At 46.9% G+C, this 14,439-nt stretch overlaps 1 protein-coding gene across 1 annotated transcript in view; it reads right to left on the bottom strand.

Moving 5' to 3' along the window:
• Positions 1 to 12,626: 12,626 nt before the first annotated feature.
• CRIPTO (cripto, EGF-CFC family member) overlaps positions 12,627 to 14,439 on the bottom strand; it is a 4,164-nt gene continuing 2,351 nt past the window's right edge. The window contains exons 4-6 of the mRNA XM_007470253.1: positions 14,125 to 14,239; positions 13,936 to 14,045; positions 12,627 to 12,739 (exon numbers count right to left, since the gene is read on the bottom strand). Of these exons, the coding sequence (XP_007470315.1) occupies positions 12,627 to 12,739; positions 13,936 to 14,045; positions 14,125 to 14,239 (338 nt within the window). The remainder of the gene's footprint in view (positions 12,740 to 13,935; positions 14,046 to 14,124; positions 14,240 to 14,439) is intronic.

Raw genomic sequence — 14,439 nt, 5'->3', positions numbered from 1 at the left:
TAAGCAAAGAGGGCTCTGTATGGCTGGGCCAAATCCAAGAGAAGTCTGGAGGTTGTGTTAGGAGAGTCTACTGCAGGGCTCTGTCCCTGACTCTGCCATCTCTGGGTGGCTTTAACCTTAAACCTGTGTTCCTTCACCAGGACCCATGGGTTGTTAAATAGGAAGCAGCTGAACATCTTTCCTCTCCCTCTACCTTCTCTCAGCAATTCCTTTCCCAGGCCTGATTCCTTACTTCCAGGCTCCACTTGACCTAGTGGAGCGGTCAGGAGCCCTGAGTCATGATTGTGATCCTGCATAGCTAAGCATTTAATACTGGTTTTGTAGGACATTTTTTAATTCCCAAAGTGCTTTCAATCACATTGTCTAATGAGTTATCAACAAGGGTGAGGAGAAGTGATAAGAAATGCGGCAAAGATGACAAAAGGCGTAAGATGAGCTTGGGAAGTGACATAAATGATGCCGCTCCTCTGGTGAAGGAGGATGATGTTTGTGAGCTGGCCCCTGAGTGCCAGGCAGCCTGGACAGAAGCAGAACAGGACTTGACAATCATTGACCCATAGGTCAGTGATTTTCCAAGACCCTTGCCCACAACAGACCCCAACTGATACAGAGCCAGGAACTGGAATTTCTCTAAGAGACGTCCACGGCAAATGCTGACAGAAGCTTCCCTCTGAGGCTTCAAATGCCTTCATGTGGTCAGGACCACAGGCCCGCTTTGTGATGCATTTATCTGTCCTCCTGGAGGGTTTACCTTTAAGAACCTCATTTAGAAACATGCCTTGCAGAAGATAAGAGTTGTGAAATTGACAGGGCCTGGGCTTGTGTCTCTCTTGGCCTGACCTTTTCCACCCCTTTATCAATCTGATCCATATTCCATTACCTTTGGAGAAGCTGTTCTTACTTGGCAGGTAGGGGGTGCCAGTGAGTGAGCTGCCTGGATTACACCAGCATTTTCGCCAGTCTTCCCTGTCATCCTCTAAAAAAAAATGAGAGTAGGGGAAGATTTTCTGGCAGTGGCATGGGGAAGATTACTTTGGGCAAGGACTTTCTGAGGTCTTTCCAGACACTAAAAATTAGGCTGCTGAGTCCAGGCACCTCTGGCCAAGCACGTCCTTACTGTTTCAAGGGTACGGCTTGGGAAAGGGAGGCGGCCCGCAGAGCAGCAGCTCTCTGGCCAGCCCCTAGGCTGGCTGCATGGAGAGGGGGTCGGGCTGGTAACAGTGTGATGGAACTCCTCCTCCGATCCCCGCCCAGGATGTGGGTGAGTGAGAACATGTGTGCGGGGAGCGGCGTGCTGATGCCCTCTGTCAGGAGTGCAGCTGGTGATCCGTGAGCCAGCACCCAGCCAGGTCTGCCTCTGCACAGTGGTGATGCCAGCAGTTGGACCTGAGGACCTCTCTCCACCCACAGTCAGGACCCTGTGCTCTCCAGGATTTCCTGTCAATGGTCTGCTCACTGTAGTGATGAGATGTGACCTGCTACATAAAATGGGGCTTTATACCCCACAGAGCGATAATACTATTGTTTCAGATTTGAATGGTGAACTTGACTATTTCCAGTTGCTCCATACTCAGCACCACTTGCTCTGTGCTTTTTCCCTTTGTGTAGTTGTCTCTTCACACCCCAGGCTATGGGCACCATGGTCTGTGGGGGTTATGTCCTGTGTGTCCTGATGTGTTTGCCCCAGGCACCTAGGACAATGCTTTGCATATAGTGAGCGTGTTTTTTTTTTCCCCCTACTAAATGTTTTTAGCTTAAAGAAAATCAGTAACAGTAGATTTACTTTGATCCAAGCCCACATTTTTGGGATGAGAATGGGGCTGGGGATGAAGAGTTATAATGTAGTATGGGATTTAAGGGCCTAGAATGTGGAATCAGTGTTGGAATCTGTCTTCACCTACCAGCTGTGTGGTCTTGGGCAGGTTAGTCACCCTCTCTGAGTTTCAGTTTCTTTTTCTGTGAAAGAGGTAATAATAGTTACCCAACACTATCGTTGAAAGCATCAAATGGGATCATGTGTGTACAAGTTTTCTAGCAAAGTTCCTGGCAGAGTAAGCTCACAATAGATGGATGAGTATTAGAAGCAATTATGAGAATATTAAGAACCAGAGGGGTTAAATGAATTGCCCCAATGAGTAGTATTTGTTCTATTACACTACATTGTGGGGATAAAACGCCAATAGAAAAGCGGCACAGGCCTGGGGGCTACATATACACAGACAGAAGGTTAATGTAAATCCTTAAGAGATAATCTAATACAAAATTAGGCAAAGGACATGAAAGAGAAATACAGGTAGTCAATAAACGCACAAAAAGACGTTCAGCCTCGTTTTCAAACAATGCTAATGACAATAATAATGTAATATTAGGCTAAAGTATTTGCTGAAGATTAAAAGGGCTGATGCCCAATGTTGAGATGATGTGGGAAAACAGACACTTGCAGAGTCGTTTGGTGGAAAAGTAAGCTTAAAAACATACTACTACATCAATTTATTAGGGTTAATGAGTTGCTTTATTTTTTTAATAAGTAATATATGCATGCTTTTTTTGTTTGTTTTTTGTTTTGTTTTGTTGGTATAAAATGTTGAACGAACACAGAGATACCTAGAATTAGACATGAATGCCCCCCTTCACCACCACATCCTTTTGCCCCAACTCAATCCCACTTTCCTTTTCAGGTACAACCACTCCTGAATTTGACGTGTCTCCTGATCCCTTTTCTAGGTATATGTACAAATATATGTAGAAATAAGACATATGGCTTTTAAAATATAACTGCAATGTTATACACGCATGTTTTACCCTCAAGTTCTTTCCAAGTCTATACATATAGATTCATGCTCTCTTTTTAACCAGTACATGTTAAGTGTACCATATACCTTGTTATGGATACACAATACCTGTTTAATCGTTCCCTTATTTATAAGCATTTAGGTTATTCCTAGAATTTTATACGTACATGTGCAATTCTTTTGGGGGGGATAAATTCAAAGTGTAGCCCATGTAAATTGGGGGCAATCCCACCAGGTTGTCCTAACAAAGGCTCTAGGAACTTATTTTCACCACAGACTTATAAGAAGGCCTACTTTTATAAGCAAAAAAATATTTTTAAGGATAATTTGGTAGCTCATGTCCAACTTTTACAATTCCACTAAAGCAATTACACAAGTGTACAACTATACAGGCATAAGGATGATCTTTGCAGAGACAGTGAAGAGCTGGAAACCAACCAAACACCCCACAAAAGATAAAAATTCTGGGAGCCTCTGTCCTGTGTGCAGGGTAAGGATGGTTAAATGTGTCAGGAGAGCCCCAGGGTAGGGAGGGGGTGTTTAAGCCCATGCACCTTACCCTCACTGCACTCAGCTTCACAGAATCCCAGCGCCTCTGGGTCTCTCCCTGAACACACCCAGCACCCCCTATGCTGAGATGGGGGCAGGGGGCCAACCCAGTGTAGATCCCACACCAGCTATCAGGGGCCACAGTTTGGTGACTTGTTGGGTGGGCTCAGGACTGGGCAGATGAAGCCTGGGCAGGGGTTCAAACCAGCTCTGGGAACTGCGGATTCACAGAGCTGCAGAGGCCCCTGTGGTGTGTGAACAAACAGAGGGTCAGGCTCACCTGCGGTAGGAGCACCACCTGTCCTATTTCCAGGGTCCCTTCCTTGGGATTTGCTGCAGCAACACGGCAGGGGAAGTGGTGAAAGCACTCTGCAAACCCAAATCCACTAGGAGTAGAGTCCATGCAGCTTGCGGAAGCCTCCCCACTCTGCCTTACACGTCCTGCCTCGCGTACAACCATGCACTGCAAATAGTGTTGGGCAGGCACAAGTTTTTTTGTAATTTTAAGAAAGAAGGGAAGTAGGAAAAATGCAGCAGGCACATAAAGAAAGCCCTGACCCTAAGAATAAATAAATGAAGAACACTCTCATTAGTTAGTCTATGAAGTTCTACCTTAAAATATCTGGGGAGGGAGGGTGTTAGGAACTTAAATAATTTGTCTTTATCTCCCATCACATTGCAAGGCCTAGAGGAGGAGCAAACCAGGACTTCCTCAGGTACCTGGGCCTCACCTGCCCCAGAGAATGAAGAGAGCAGTCTCACCTGCAGTCTGGGCAAGACACCAGGGTGGTAAGGTAGGTGGGTGGTCAGTTTGCCCTGAAGAATACAGACGGCAGCCCTGGATTCTGGGAAGATGGTGACACACATGTTTGTCCTGCCTTCCTTGTCCTCTCTGCACTTTTTTTGGGTAACACTGCTACCTCGAAGGCTATCTGAGCATCATGTTCTCCTGAGATTCACAGGGAAGGGAGTGGATCTGGGCTTCATTCTCTAAACTTCCAGGTGAAGGCAGTTGACCAGAAGCCATGGGGGTGGGCTTGCCTCTCCTCTAGGTGTGGGGCAAAGTCCAAGCTGGTCAGACCCTGTCTCTCCCTGACAGAGGACAAACTATCTGCTGCCCAGAGGGGCCTTGGTGACCCTGGGGGACCTGGAGGGGCCTGCGGGGCTGGACTGACTTGCTCCAGGACCTCACTGCTAGGACAGCAACCCCTGGTCCTCACCCCCAGCGTGCTCCTTCTGGTCCTCCGGCAGAGGTCCCAGTTTGCCAGGCCATGTTCAGCAAACCTACAGAAAACTGACTGAGAGAACTACAGACCACAGAAGGAAAAGGAAACCGCAAAACCCACTCGCCAGCTGATCCCCTTCTAGTTCATATTTTACAGAACATCTTAAAGGAGTCGGCATGAAACAGAGACTCCTAGAATGTGGTTCAAACACCAGGTGCTTCAGGTGAGGAGCAGTCGAAGAGCTGAAACAGAATCTCGAGGGTGAGAACAGCATCTCGATCTCATTCTGAAAAAGGGGGGAAACGTGTAATGTGGATGGAAAACTCCAATGAGAGGAGTTGGGGCCATGAAGGTGCTAACATGAGAGTTTAGGAAAAGCACATCAAGTAGGAAAAGTGAGCAGCCAAAGAAGTCAGGAAGGAAACAGAAAGAAGAAAAAAGCCTTGGGAAGCAGTGAGAAAGCTTGTCAGGTTCAGGAACTTGGGGAGAAGGCAGAAAGGGGTCTGTGAAGGTCACTTGGGGTCACTTGGCGTTAGCTTTGGGCTCTTGGGTGACAAGTCAGAAACCATCTTGCACTTACTTCCAAACACTTTGAGAAATGCAAAAAGTCAGAGATTTTGGAGCCCGTGTGTCAGCTGGTCTCAACTCACTGGCAAGAAATTGAGAAGTGATGTGATGTGCCCCGGGGCCTCATGGCCAGGGAGGGACAGAGGGGTCGTGAACTGGTTTTTGGTTTTGAGTCACTTCCTCCCACCCCCATGTTTCTTGCATTGGAGGTGGATCCTGGTCATTGCTGGGCATGAAGTCCCTGCCCTGCACTGTCCTGGGTCCTGACTCTGAATGAGGCATTGTGTCCTTACTGGGTGCAGGACTGAGTCTAGTGGGGCCCCTGCCTGCTCTTGCTCTCACGTCATCCTCACAATAATCCTTTGATCCTGGATATTGGTATCATCTCCAGTATAGACACAAGGGAAGTGAGATCTAGAGAATTAATGTCTGCCCACGGTCACGGAGCCACTGGGTTTTCTCCACAGCAAACCCATCGCTGTTCAGTTTCTAGAGGTGGTTTGCCTTGTTAAGAAAGTTTCCATACAAGGCAGTACAGACTCGAAACCCTGATCGGTCACCACTGCCTGTCCCCTTGGTGACCGAATGCCTCCTTGGCTGTAGACCTGGTTATATATTTGTGATGCCACACATTTTATCCATGGCATTTGCCTAATAAAGACTGGTTTTATGTGCAATGAAGATAAAGACAAGGACAGCTGGTTTACCGATGACCGATGGCAACCCCAGGCACTTTCCCTGCTGGGCACATCTTGTCTTCCCTGTGCAGGTGACAGCAGCAGCTCTGGCAGGTACCTTGATCCACTCAGCTCAGAAGCAGCGGGGAGTACTGAGCCCTGGAGGCCAGGCGGGCTCAGGATCTGGCCAACTTCTTTACTCCTCACCTGTGTCTGGTCCAGGCCTCTCCTGGGTCCCAGGGGACTTGGTGGATGCTCAGTCACTGCTGTACCGTTGTCATGACAGCAGCTGGAGGAAAGGTAATGTGTGACTCTGAGTATGACCTTAGGGCACCTGCCTTGCCCCTTCAGCTGGCTGAGGACTCTAGTGGGGCCTAACACTGTTTTATAAGGTAGCTGAATAAACAGCTGAAACCCTGATTAAAGAAGTAAGAGCCCCAAACACAAAACCTTTCAAGATAACAATATAGGACAGGGCTCCTTCACTTACTCTTTCAAAGATTTGTTTGTCACCTACTGTTACTGAACCAAACTTGGGTCCACTTGCCCTTGCACGGTAAAGCCAATCTACTGACACTGGTCTGTGATGAAGGAAAGTGCAGCGTTTATTGCAGGGTGCCAAACAAGGAGTCTAGGCAGCTAGTGCTTAAAAAACCCAAACTCCCCAAAGCCTTTCAGGGAAAGGTTTTTAAAGATAGGGTGAGGGAGAGGGTTGAGGGGTATGTGGTCAGCTCATGGACATTCTTCTGATTGGTTGGTGGTGAGGTAATTGGGAGTCAACATCATCAACCTTCTGGTTCCTACGGGTCTAGGGTCTATGTGCTGGTGGTCAGCATAGAGTTAACTTCTTCCCCCTGGTGAGGTTTTCAGTGTCTGCAAAACAGCTCAAAGGACATGGCTCAGAATACTATATATAGCCCTCGAGAAGGAACTAAAGTTTAATGGCTAAACTATTATTATTGTGTCTTGCTTGACTGTTTCCCTTTGTTTCTGCATTTTCTCACTTCTCTGATTAAATTTATTCTTTGGAACTCGGGGAGGGCCTGGGAGCCTAAAGTTTTACTACAAACAAGAGGCAGGTGGAGGACTTGGGGGGTCTGTACTGGGAAGGCCCCATAGGGTACTGCTTGGTTACATTACTATGTGCTAAGCATTTTTCTAGATACAGCAGTGAACAAAGCACAAGAGACCTCAGCCTCATGGAACTCAAATCCCTGTCCTTGTGGAGCAACACAGACAACACACAAGTAAGTATGATGACAGTGAACCAACACTAGCATGAGAAAGACCTTGTGATGGAAGGTGTTGGGAGGGGTGAACTTAGAGAGGCCAGGGGTCTCTGAAAAGAAAACCTCGCAGTGGGGCCCCAAATGGTGAGGGTGAGCCCTCATTGAGGGGACCCCCATTCACGTCAAAATGGGGGAGCCCACAGTTGGGGTGCTGAGTTCAGGGAGGGAATGCCTGGGCTTTCAGACTCTGGGACACAGGGCTGCTATCCTGGTGGGTCAGAAGAGGCCAGCTGGGGCAGAGAGTGGAGTCCCAGGCAGCTGCTGTTCCTCCTGCCTCCAGCCTGGGAGCCAGGAGGTGGGCCTGGTCTTTGCCCTCACCTTGGGGAAGGATGAACCCCTCTACCTGCTGGGGCCACCACCTTGGGCAGGTGCAAACATTGTTTTCAGGCAAGAGCAACAAAGAGTGAGTTACGTCTGACATATTCAGGGAAATCAGCTATTGGGTTTTAATCCAAATATCTCCCGAGGTGGAGGCGGGGCCCAGAAAGGCTCCTGCCATGCCATGTGTCCAGCTCAGGAGTGGAGCAGAAGGGCGCTGGGAGCTGAATGAGTTGCCCTGAGGTGTGAACTCAAGTTACTCAGCACTGCTCTGTGGGGGTTGAACTCAAATGTTTTGCCAAAACAACTGCAGAAGAATAAACAAAAGGAAGGAAAGTAGAAAGGGATACAACCCTCTTAATAATCCAATTAAAATGAGAACCTAATCTGCCTACTTTCTTTTTTTTAATTTAATTTTATTTATTTTTTTATATAGCAGGTTCTTATTAGTTGTCCATTTTATACATATTAGTGTATATATGTCAATCCCAATCTCCCAGTTCATCCCACCACCACCCCCTTGCAACTTTCCCCCCTTTAATCTGCCTACTTTCTAAAGCCATTGCTTTAAAACCAGGCCACGTGCTCAGCACTGCCCTGTGGTTTGGCAAGGAGTGTTCAGCACACGCTGCAGCAAGGCAGCCCAGGGGAAATATTTGGAAAAGACTTATAGGAAAAGAGGTGATTAATGGGAAGCATGGTGGTAGGACCTCCCCCACTCCCTTCCAAAACATGTCTTGAGCACCACTTACATGCTGGCACAAGTACCACGGGGACAACGATGAACAGACTGCCCCGGGCCCTCATTCTGCCCACAGCACGTGGAGGCACAGGCCTTTAAGGCGACTTGCTAGCAATGGGCGGGGCTGAGACTTGCTTCTAGGCTGTCAGAGTCCAAACCCACAGTGTTGGGAAAAAGACCAAGGTTTGAATGGCCAGCTCTTGGCAGCCTGAAAAGGTGTGTCTGCGGTTTCCTGCTCGTCTCCATCCTGTTTAAAGGCCCTTCTTTCTCACCACTCCTCCTCTTCCCAGCAGACGCCCCACCCAAGAAGGAGGCTTTTCTCCCTGTGTGACAGGAAAGGGCTCACTTGATTTCTTCCAGGTCCAAAGGGGAAACTGGACCTTCAAAACAATTATCTGAGCCACTACATGATCTCCAGGAGCACACTTGAATGGGTGTATGTATGTATCTATTGAGCTACCTTTGGCTCTGAACCTCCTTTTGGCCATTTTTCAATGGGCGGTTGGAACAACTTGCTTCCCAGTGAGAGCACCTGCCCCAGTGATTGACAGACACCAAGGGAAGGGCCACATCCATCTCAAAGAACATCAGTCAGGTCTGCCCACCTAGCAGTTTCAAGTTGGAAGGAGGCTGGGGACTGGTAACATGGCCCTATGGGGAGAAGGTGCCGTCTTTCCAACTCTGCACACTAGGTGTGCTTGCTTGCCCTGCAGACCAGCGCACACTGGGCAGCTGTTATTCCCTCTCTTAAGAAGTGAGATGAGGCACAGCTGAATTCAGAACTAGCTCCAAAGAGCTCCTCTGAGTGACTCTTGCAGAGAAAAGAATAAGCTTCCATGCATTTCCCAGGCTGGAGGGCACATCACCAGTTGCAATCGCCGGATGCTTCTCACTTGGGGCTTTTAGGGGCTCATGGAGTTACAAAGCAGTTAGTCTTATCTCCCTTTGTGGACTTCCCTCCTCCTTCCCCTGCCCAGAGACGGAGGAGTCTTGGACGTGGGGGTGACACTGACCTTTGGCTAGGCTGTGCCTGTGCTGACAGAGATGGAGCCAAGAGTCAGCAACTGTGAGTGGAGAGAGAGCCGAAGCTTCAAGGCAAGGGCCTTACGCGAAGGATCTAACCATCTTTTGTCTGGTGGGACTGTCGACATTTCTGTTTATAACTGATGCATTTGTACAACCGGGACACACTTTAGAGGGGGAAACACCCTTTATCCAAATATCCAAGTACTATAGAAAAATGAACATCTTACTTTTCACAATACCAAACAAGATTTGATTTTCTTTTCATAGCACATGGGTTTTATTTTGATGGGCTAAATCCTATAATAATGTCAGTTTTTCTGATTAACATTGATTACATGATTTATCATGGCTTTTTTTTTTCTTTTTCCAAATAAAAACAAACTGGAGTGATTTGGAATTACAATAGATAATCTCTCCCTTGTCTATTTCTTTTTTTTTTTTCTTTTTTTCTTTTTTGCAGTACGCGGCGCTCTCACTGTTGTGGCCTCTCCCGTTGCAAAGCACAGGCTCCGGACGCGCAGGCTCAGCAGCCATGGCTCACGGGCCCAGCCGCTCCACGGCATGTGGGATCTTCCCGGACCGGGGCACGAATCCGTGTCCCCTGCATCGGCAGGCGGACCCCCAACCACTGCGCCACCAGGGAAGCCCCTGTAAGGCTCTTGAGGGTAGAATCTAGAGTCTTTTGCATCCCCTTGCACACCATTTCCCAAAATGTACCTCTGGTTCATGTTTTTAGGTGGCATACAGGTGAACGTTATTATTATTATTTTTTTTAATTTCAAGACTGGTATAAATTATCCAGGGCTTCACAAATGCTATTGTTTGGGACGAGTAAAAAGCACTTAAGTGGATAGATGTTCAACATCACCAGTCATTAGGGAAATGCAAACCAAAACCATGTAAGAGGGGCTTTCCTGGTGGCGCAGTGGTTGAGAGTCCGCCAGCCGATGCAGGCGACACGGGTTCGTGCCCCGGTCCGGGAAGATCCCACGTGCCGCGGAGCGGCTGGGCCCGTGAGCCATGGCCGCTGAGCCTGCGCGTCCGGAGCCTGTGCTCCGCAACGGGAGAGACCACAGCATTGAGAGGCCCACGTACCGCAAAAAAAAAAAAAAAGGAATGAAGTTCTGACACATGCTACAACATGGATGAACCTGAAGACAGTATGCTAAGTGAAATACACCAGTCGCAAAAGGATATACATGACTCTACTTATGTGAAGTGTCTAGAATAAATTCATGGACCCAGAAAGTAGACTAGTGGTTGCCAGGGGTTGTGGGGAGGAGGAATGGGGAGTTAGTGTTTAATGAGTTTCAGTTCGAAAAGATGAAAAAGTTGTGGAAATGGATGGTGGTGATGGTTGCCCAACAATATGAATGTTCGTAATGCCACTGAACTTTATACTTAAAAATGGTTGAAACGATAAGTTTTATGTTATGTATATTTTACTGCAATACACAAATGAGTTGATGTAAAGAAAACAATTAAGCACAGGTGGTGTGGCCCGTATAAGGTAGAGTGTGAATGCCCAACTTTGGAAAACACGGTCCAGCCTTGCCCACAGTGTGGTTAGGGATTACAGTAGTTGCATGCAAATGAGAAGCCTTCTTTCAATACTCTTTTTTTTGTTTAAAAATTTTTTTCCATTTCTGGACTAAAAAATGTTTTACACTACTTTGTGGTAAATAGGAAGGTAGAAAGAAAAGAAATGTGACATTTGTTGAGAAACTTTTTGTGCTAGTGTTTTATTTTGTTCACTTCATTCTAACAACACTGTGGTGTAGGGACTAACCCGGTTCAAACTGGGAAACTGGGCCCCACTGCCAGTAAGTGGACAGAACAGCCCTCCCCACTGGGCGGCCCATTCTCACGCTCTGAGCTCTCTGGGGTATCCCTCACTGCTTCCCTACCTATCCCATTTTCACCTGGTCATAGGACATTGAAAAAAAAAATTCCACTCATTTGGAATTTTCCATCTGCAGGGCATTAATTTGGAAAAACATGAATTGTGGATCCAGCAGTACATAAATAACGGAAGCAAATCTTGTCACTCACAGCAGAACACACACACTAAAGCCAGAAACAAAACTGGGCACCACTCTGAGCTCTTGGCACTTCCATTTTCCTCAGTTTTAAGCCTGTTGTAGTAATCTCGTTCCATATGAAAACAAAAATATTCCCTCACTGTGGAAAACAGAGAAGTGCAGAGGAAAAAATCCCACCACCTAGAAATAACCACAGTTCACACATTGGTCAACATACTTCCCACTTTTACTGGGCAGACCAGATACACCAGATACATATTTTCAAAATGGGCTTTACAATGTATAGTTTTATCACCTGGCTTACAACTAAATATATTGTGAACATTTTCTCTTTTACCACTGTTAAAATAATTGCATAGTATGGAGAAATCTTAATGTATTAAGCACTCTTAATACATTGAGGGAATTTAGATATAATTTTTTTTCAAGGACTTTATTCTCTTTCCAAATCCTTGAGAAAACAGGTGTTCTCATCTTATACAGCTTCCTACTAATGATAGAAACTTGCCCTTCAACTTAGCTTTTTAATCTGCTTCTCTGTACTTCTCTGTACCATCTAATCAATCAAGTAATGCATTTTATTTTCTCAAATCTCTCATTTGCTCCCACTTTTCTACCTAGTCTCCCAGGGATACACACACATTTCCATTACTCCAGCATCCTGTCTCTCACCTCTGATGTCTGCCCCCTCCCTTCTCCTTTGCTCCCCTTACAAATGTTTCCTTTCCTTTCATTTTCAAGATTCTTTTTTAAAAATTAATTTATTTTATTTTGTTTATTTTTGGCTGCATTGGGTCTTCGTTGCGGTGCACGGGCCTCTCATTGCGGTGGCTTCTCTTGTTGCGGAGCCCGGGTGCTAGGCGTGCGGGCTTCAGTACTTGTGGCACCTGGGCTCAGCAGTTGTGGCGCACAGGCTTAGTTGCTCTGCGGTAGGTGGGATCTTCCAGGACCAGGGCTTGAACCCATGTTGCCTGCATTGGCAGGCGGATTCTTAACCACTGCGCCACCAGGGAAACCCTTAAGATACTATCTTAATTGATTCTGATCACAACTCTATTCAATGCTTTATGCTTAGTTCCACATTGGGAGTAACCTTTAATAATCTGAAGATAGAATTCAATTGTTTAAAAGAAACTATTAATAAGCCCTTGGTAGAGTTACATGTATCAAGGAACACAGGACTTGGGAACAAGATATGGCATTTTTTTTTTTAAGTAGTTTTTTGGAGAGGGCAGGGAAGAGGATAGTTGGTACTTTAAGGAAATGTTAGGGACCATAGGGAAATCTATTCACCATTTCAAGACTACTAACAAATGATCATCTCTCAGTTGGGACATTGGAGAGATAGCCTTTAAAGGTCATGAAACCTGCATGGCAAATGCTGCACACAAACGTGGTTCAATAATAACTTTGTATAGCAAGGCAGATGCCAGGTAGCATAAAAGCACATGCAGACAGCGTTAATTCTGGAGTCCCGGAACCTGTGAGGTGCTCATCCATCACATGGCCATCTGGAAGGTAGAGATACTTGGTCATTAAAGGAAATCCCTCTGGCACTTTATCCTGTTGCCCACACACGTGGCACATCTACACGAACCCAAAAGCAGTTAGGGGCCAAGATTTGATGAGTACAATGTGCTTATGGGATCAACAGTACCGATTATGTGAATTAGACTCCCCTGAGGAAATATTGCGACAAACTGTTAACTTGATCTTCCCTGGATACATGCTTTCACACCTGGTAACCTACCCCAGCCGGTGACGCCTATAATTGCTGGCGTGTGGCAGAACTTGGTTAGGCTCTGATGCTAAGGAGACAGCACATTTTGCGTCCCAAGTTCCAGGGAGAAAATATGGTCCCCACCTATTCCAGCCATTCCACCCACACCTTCCAGTCACCTATCCTGGGCCTGATACCCAATGCAAAAGGAAAAGACAATCCCTGCCTGGATTGGGGTCCCATGTTGTACTCAAGGAAGCATTTGTTTTCACTTTCAATTTGTTGAACATTTTCAATTTCTGACATATGCAGGGTCAGAAGTAGGAGAGGCCTCTGAACTAAGGTGGCCCTAGAAACCTGGCTCAGGTTGGGGTAGGGAGCAAACCCTCTCCTCTTGTTCTCTTCTAGGTCCCTGCCCTTGTCATTGTTTTCCTCATATCAGTAAAAATCAATGAGGTGAAAGGGTTATGAGACCAGTCACCAGGGGGCGCCCTACAGGGGCCTTTTAGGATCCCTGACGAAGTTCCTAAGAAAGGAGAGGTGGGGTCAGTTCCTCTGGTGGAATTTAAGGGCAATAATTGGAGTTGGGTGCCCCCAGCCCTGCTGTGGGGTGGGCACTGAGCTGCCCCCCTGGAGCCTGTCTGGGTCTCCCTGCCCAAAGAAAGAACGCCAGAGAGTGTCTCTTCGTGTTTAAGAGGCCAAGTCTTTTGTTTATTTGCCTCTATAGAATTTCACATACTGTAGAACGTCAAATAGACTTGAAATAACTCTCCACCTGAAAGGCAGCACGACTGGCCACATATTGAGGAAGTAAATATCAAGGACACCAGGGTGACCATCCCATCTGGAGTCCTTGATGCTTTTACAGGGAGAGCTCTGGCTGCCAGTCTTCAGCAAGCCATGAGGTAAGAGGAGAGACCCTGTTAATTAAGTGTCCACAGGCAACCAACTAACCTGAGAGGGCAAAAGAGGCAACCCTTTGCTTACCACAACCAGGTAGGAACGGCTGAGGAAAGCAGCGGAACTGGCCGTGCCAGCATTTACACATGGAACACTTCCTGGGCAGCCAGGTGTCATGGGGCACAGATCCACAGTTCCTGAGGATGAACGGACATGCGGAGTTTAAATCCCCACCTCTCCTTCCCTCTCCACCCCCAGCCCGTTTCAGTGGCTTACTCTTTGCGCATGTCATGCTCACAGTTCCGTCCATAGAAAGAGGGGGGGCAGGCACAAAAGGACCCCAGCATGCAGGTTCCCCCATTTAGACAGCAGGTTCTGTTTAGCTCCTTACCTGAAATGTAAGAAAAGTGGCTGAGAGGGTGGAAGGATTGAAAAACTGAGTTCCCGTTAGCCAAGGTTAATATGGCAGTAAGGACTTAATCTCCCCAAGTGTTGACAGATGTCTATAAACATTGTAAACTTAACAGAATAAGACTCTCCTTTTTAGTGTTCCTTTGGCTACCTGTGCTTTTTTTTTTTTTTTTTTTTTTT

Source organism: Lipotes vexillifer, unplaced genomic scaffold, assembly GCF_000442215.2.
Source record: "Lipotes vexillifer unplaced genomic scaffold, Lipotes_vexillifer_v1.1 scaffold942, whole genome shotgun sequence".
Taxonomy (NCBI): Eukaryota; Metazoa; Chordata; class Mammalia; order Artiodactyla; family Lipotidae; genus Lipotes; species Lipotes vexillifer.
The sequence above is the reverse complement of the archived record's forward strand: the minus strand, read 5'-3'. Positions and strand labels throughout refer to the sequence as shown.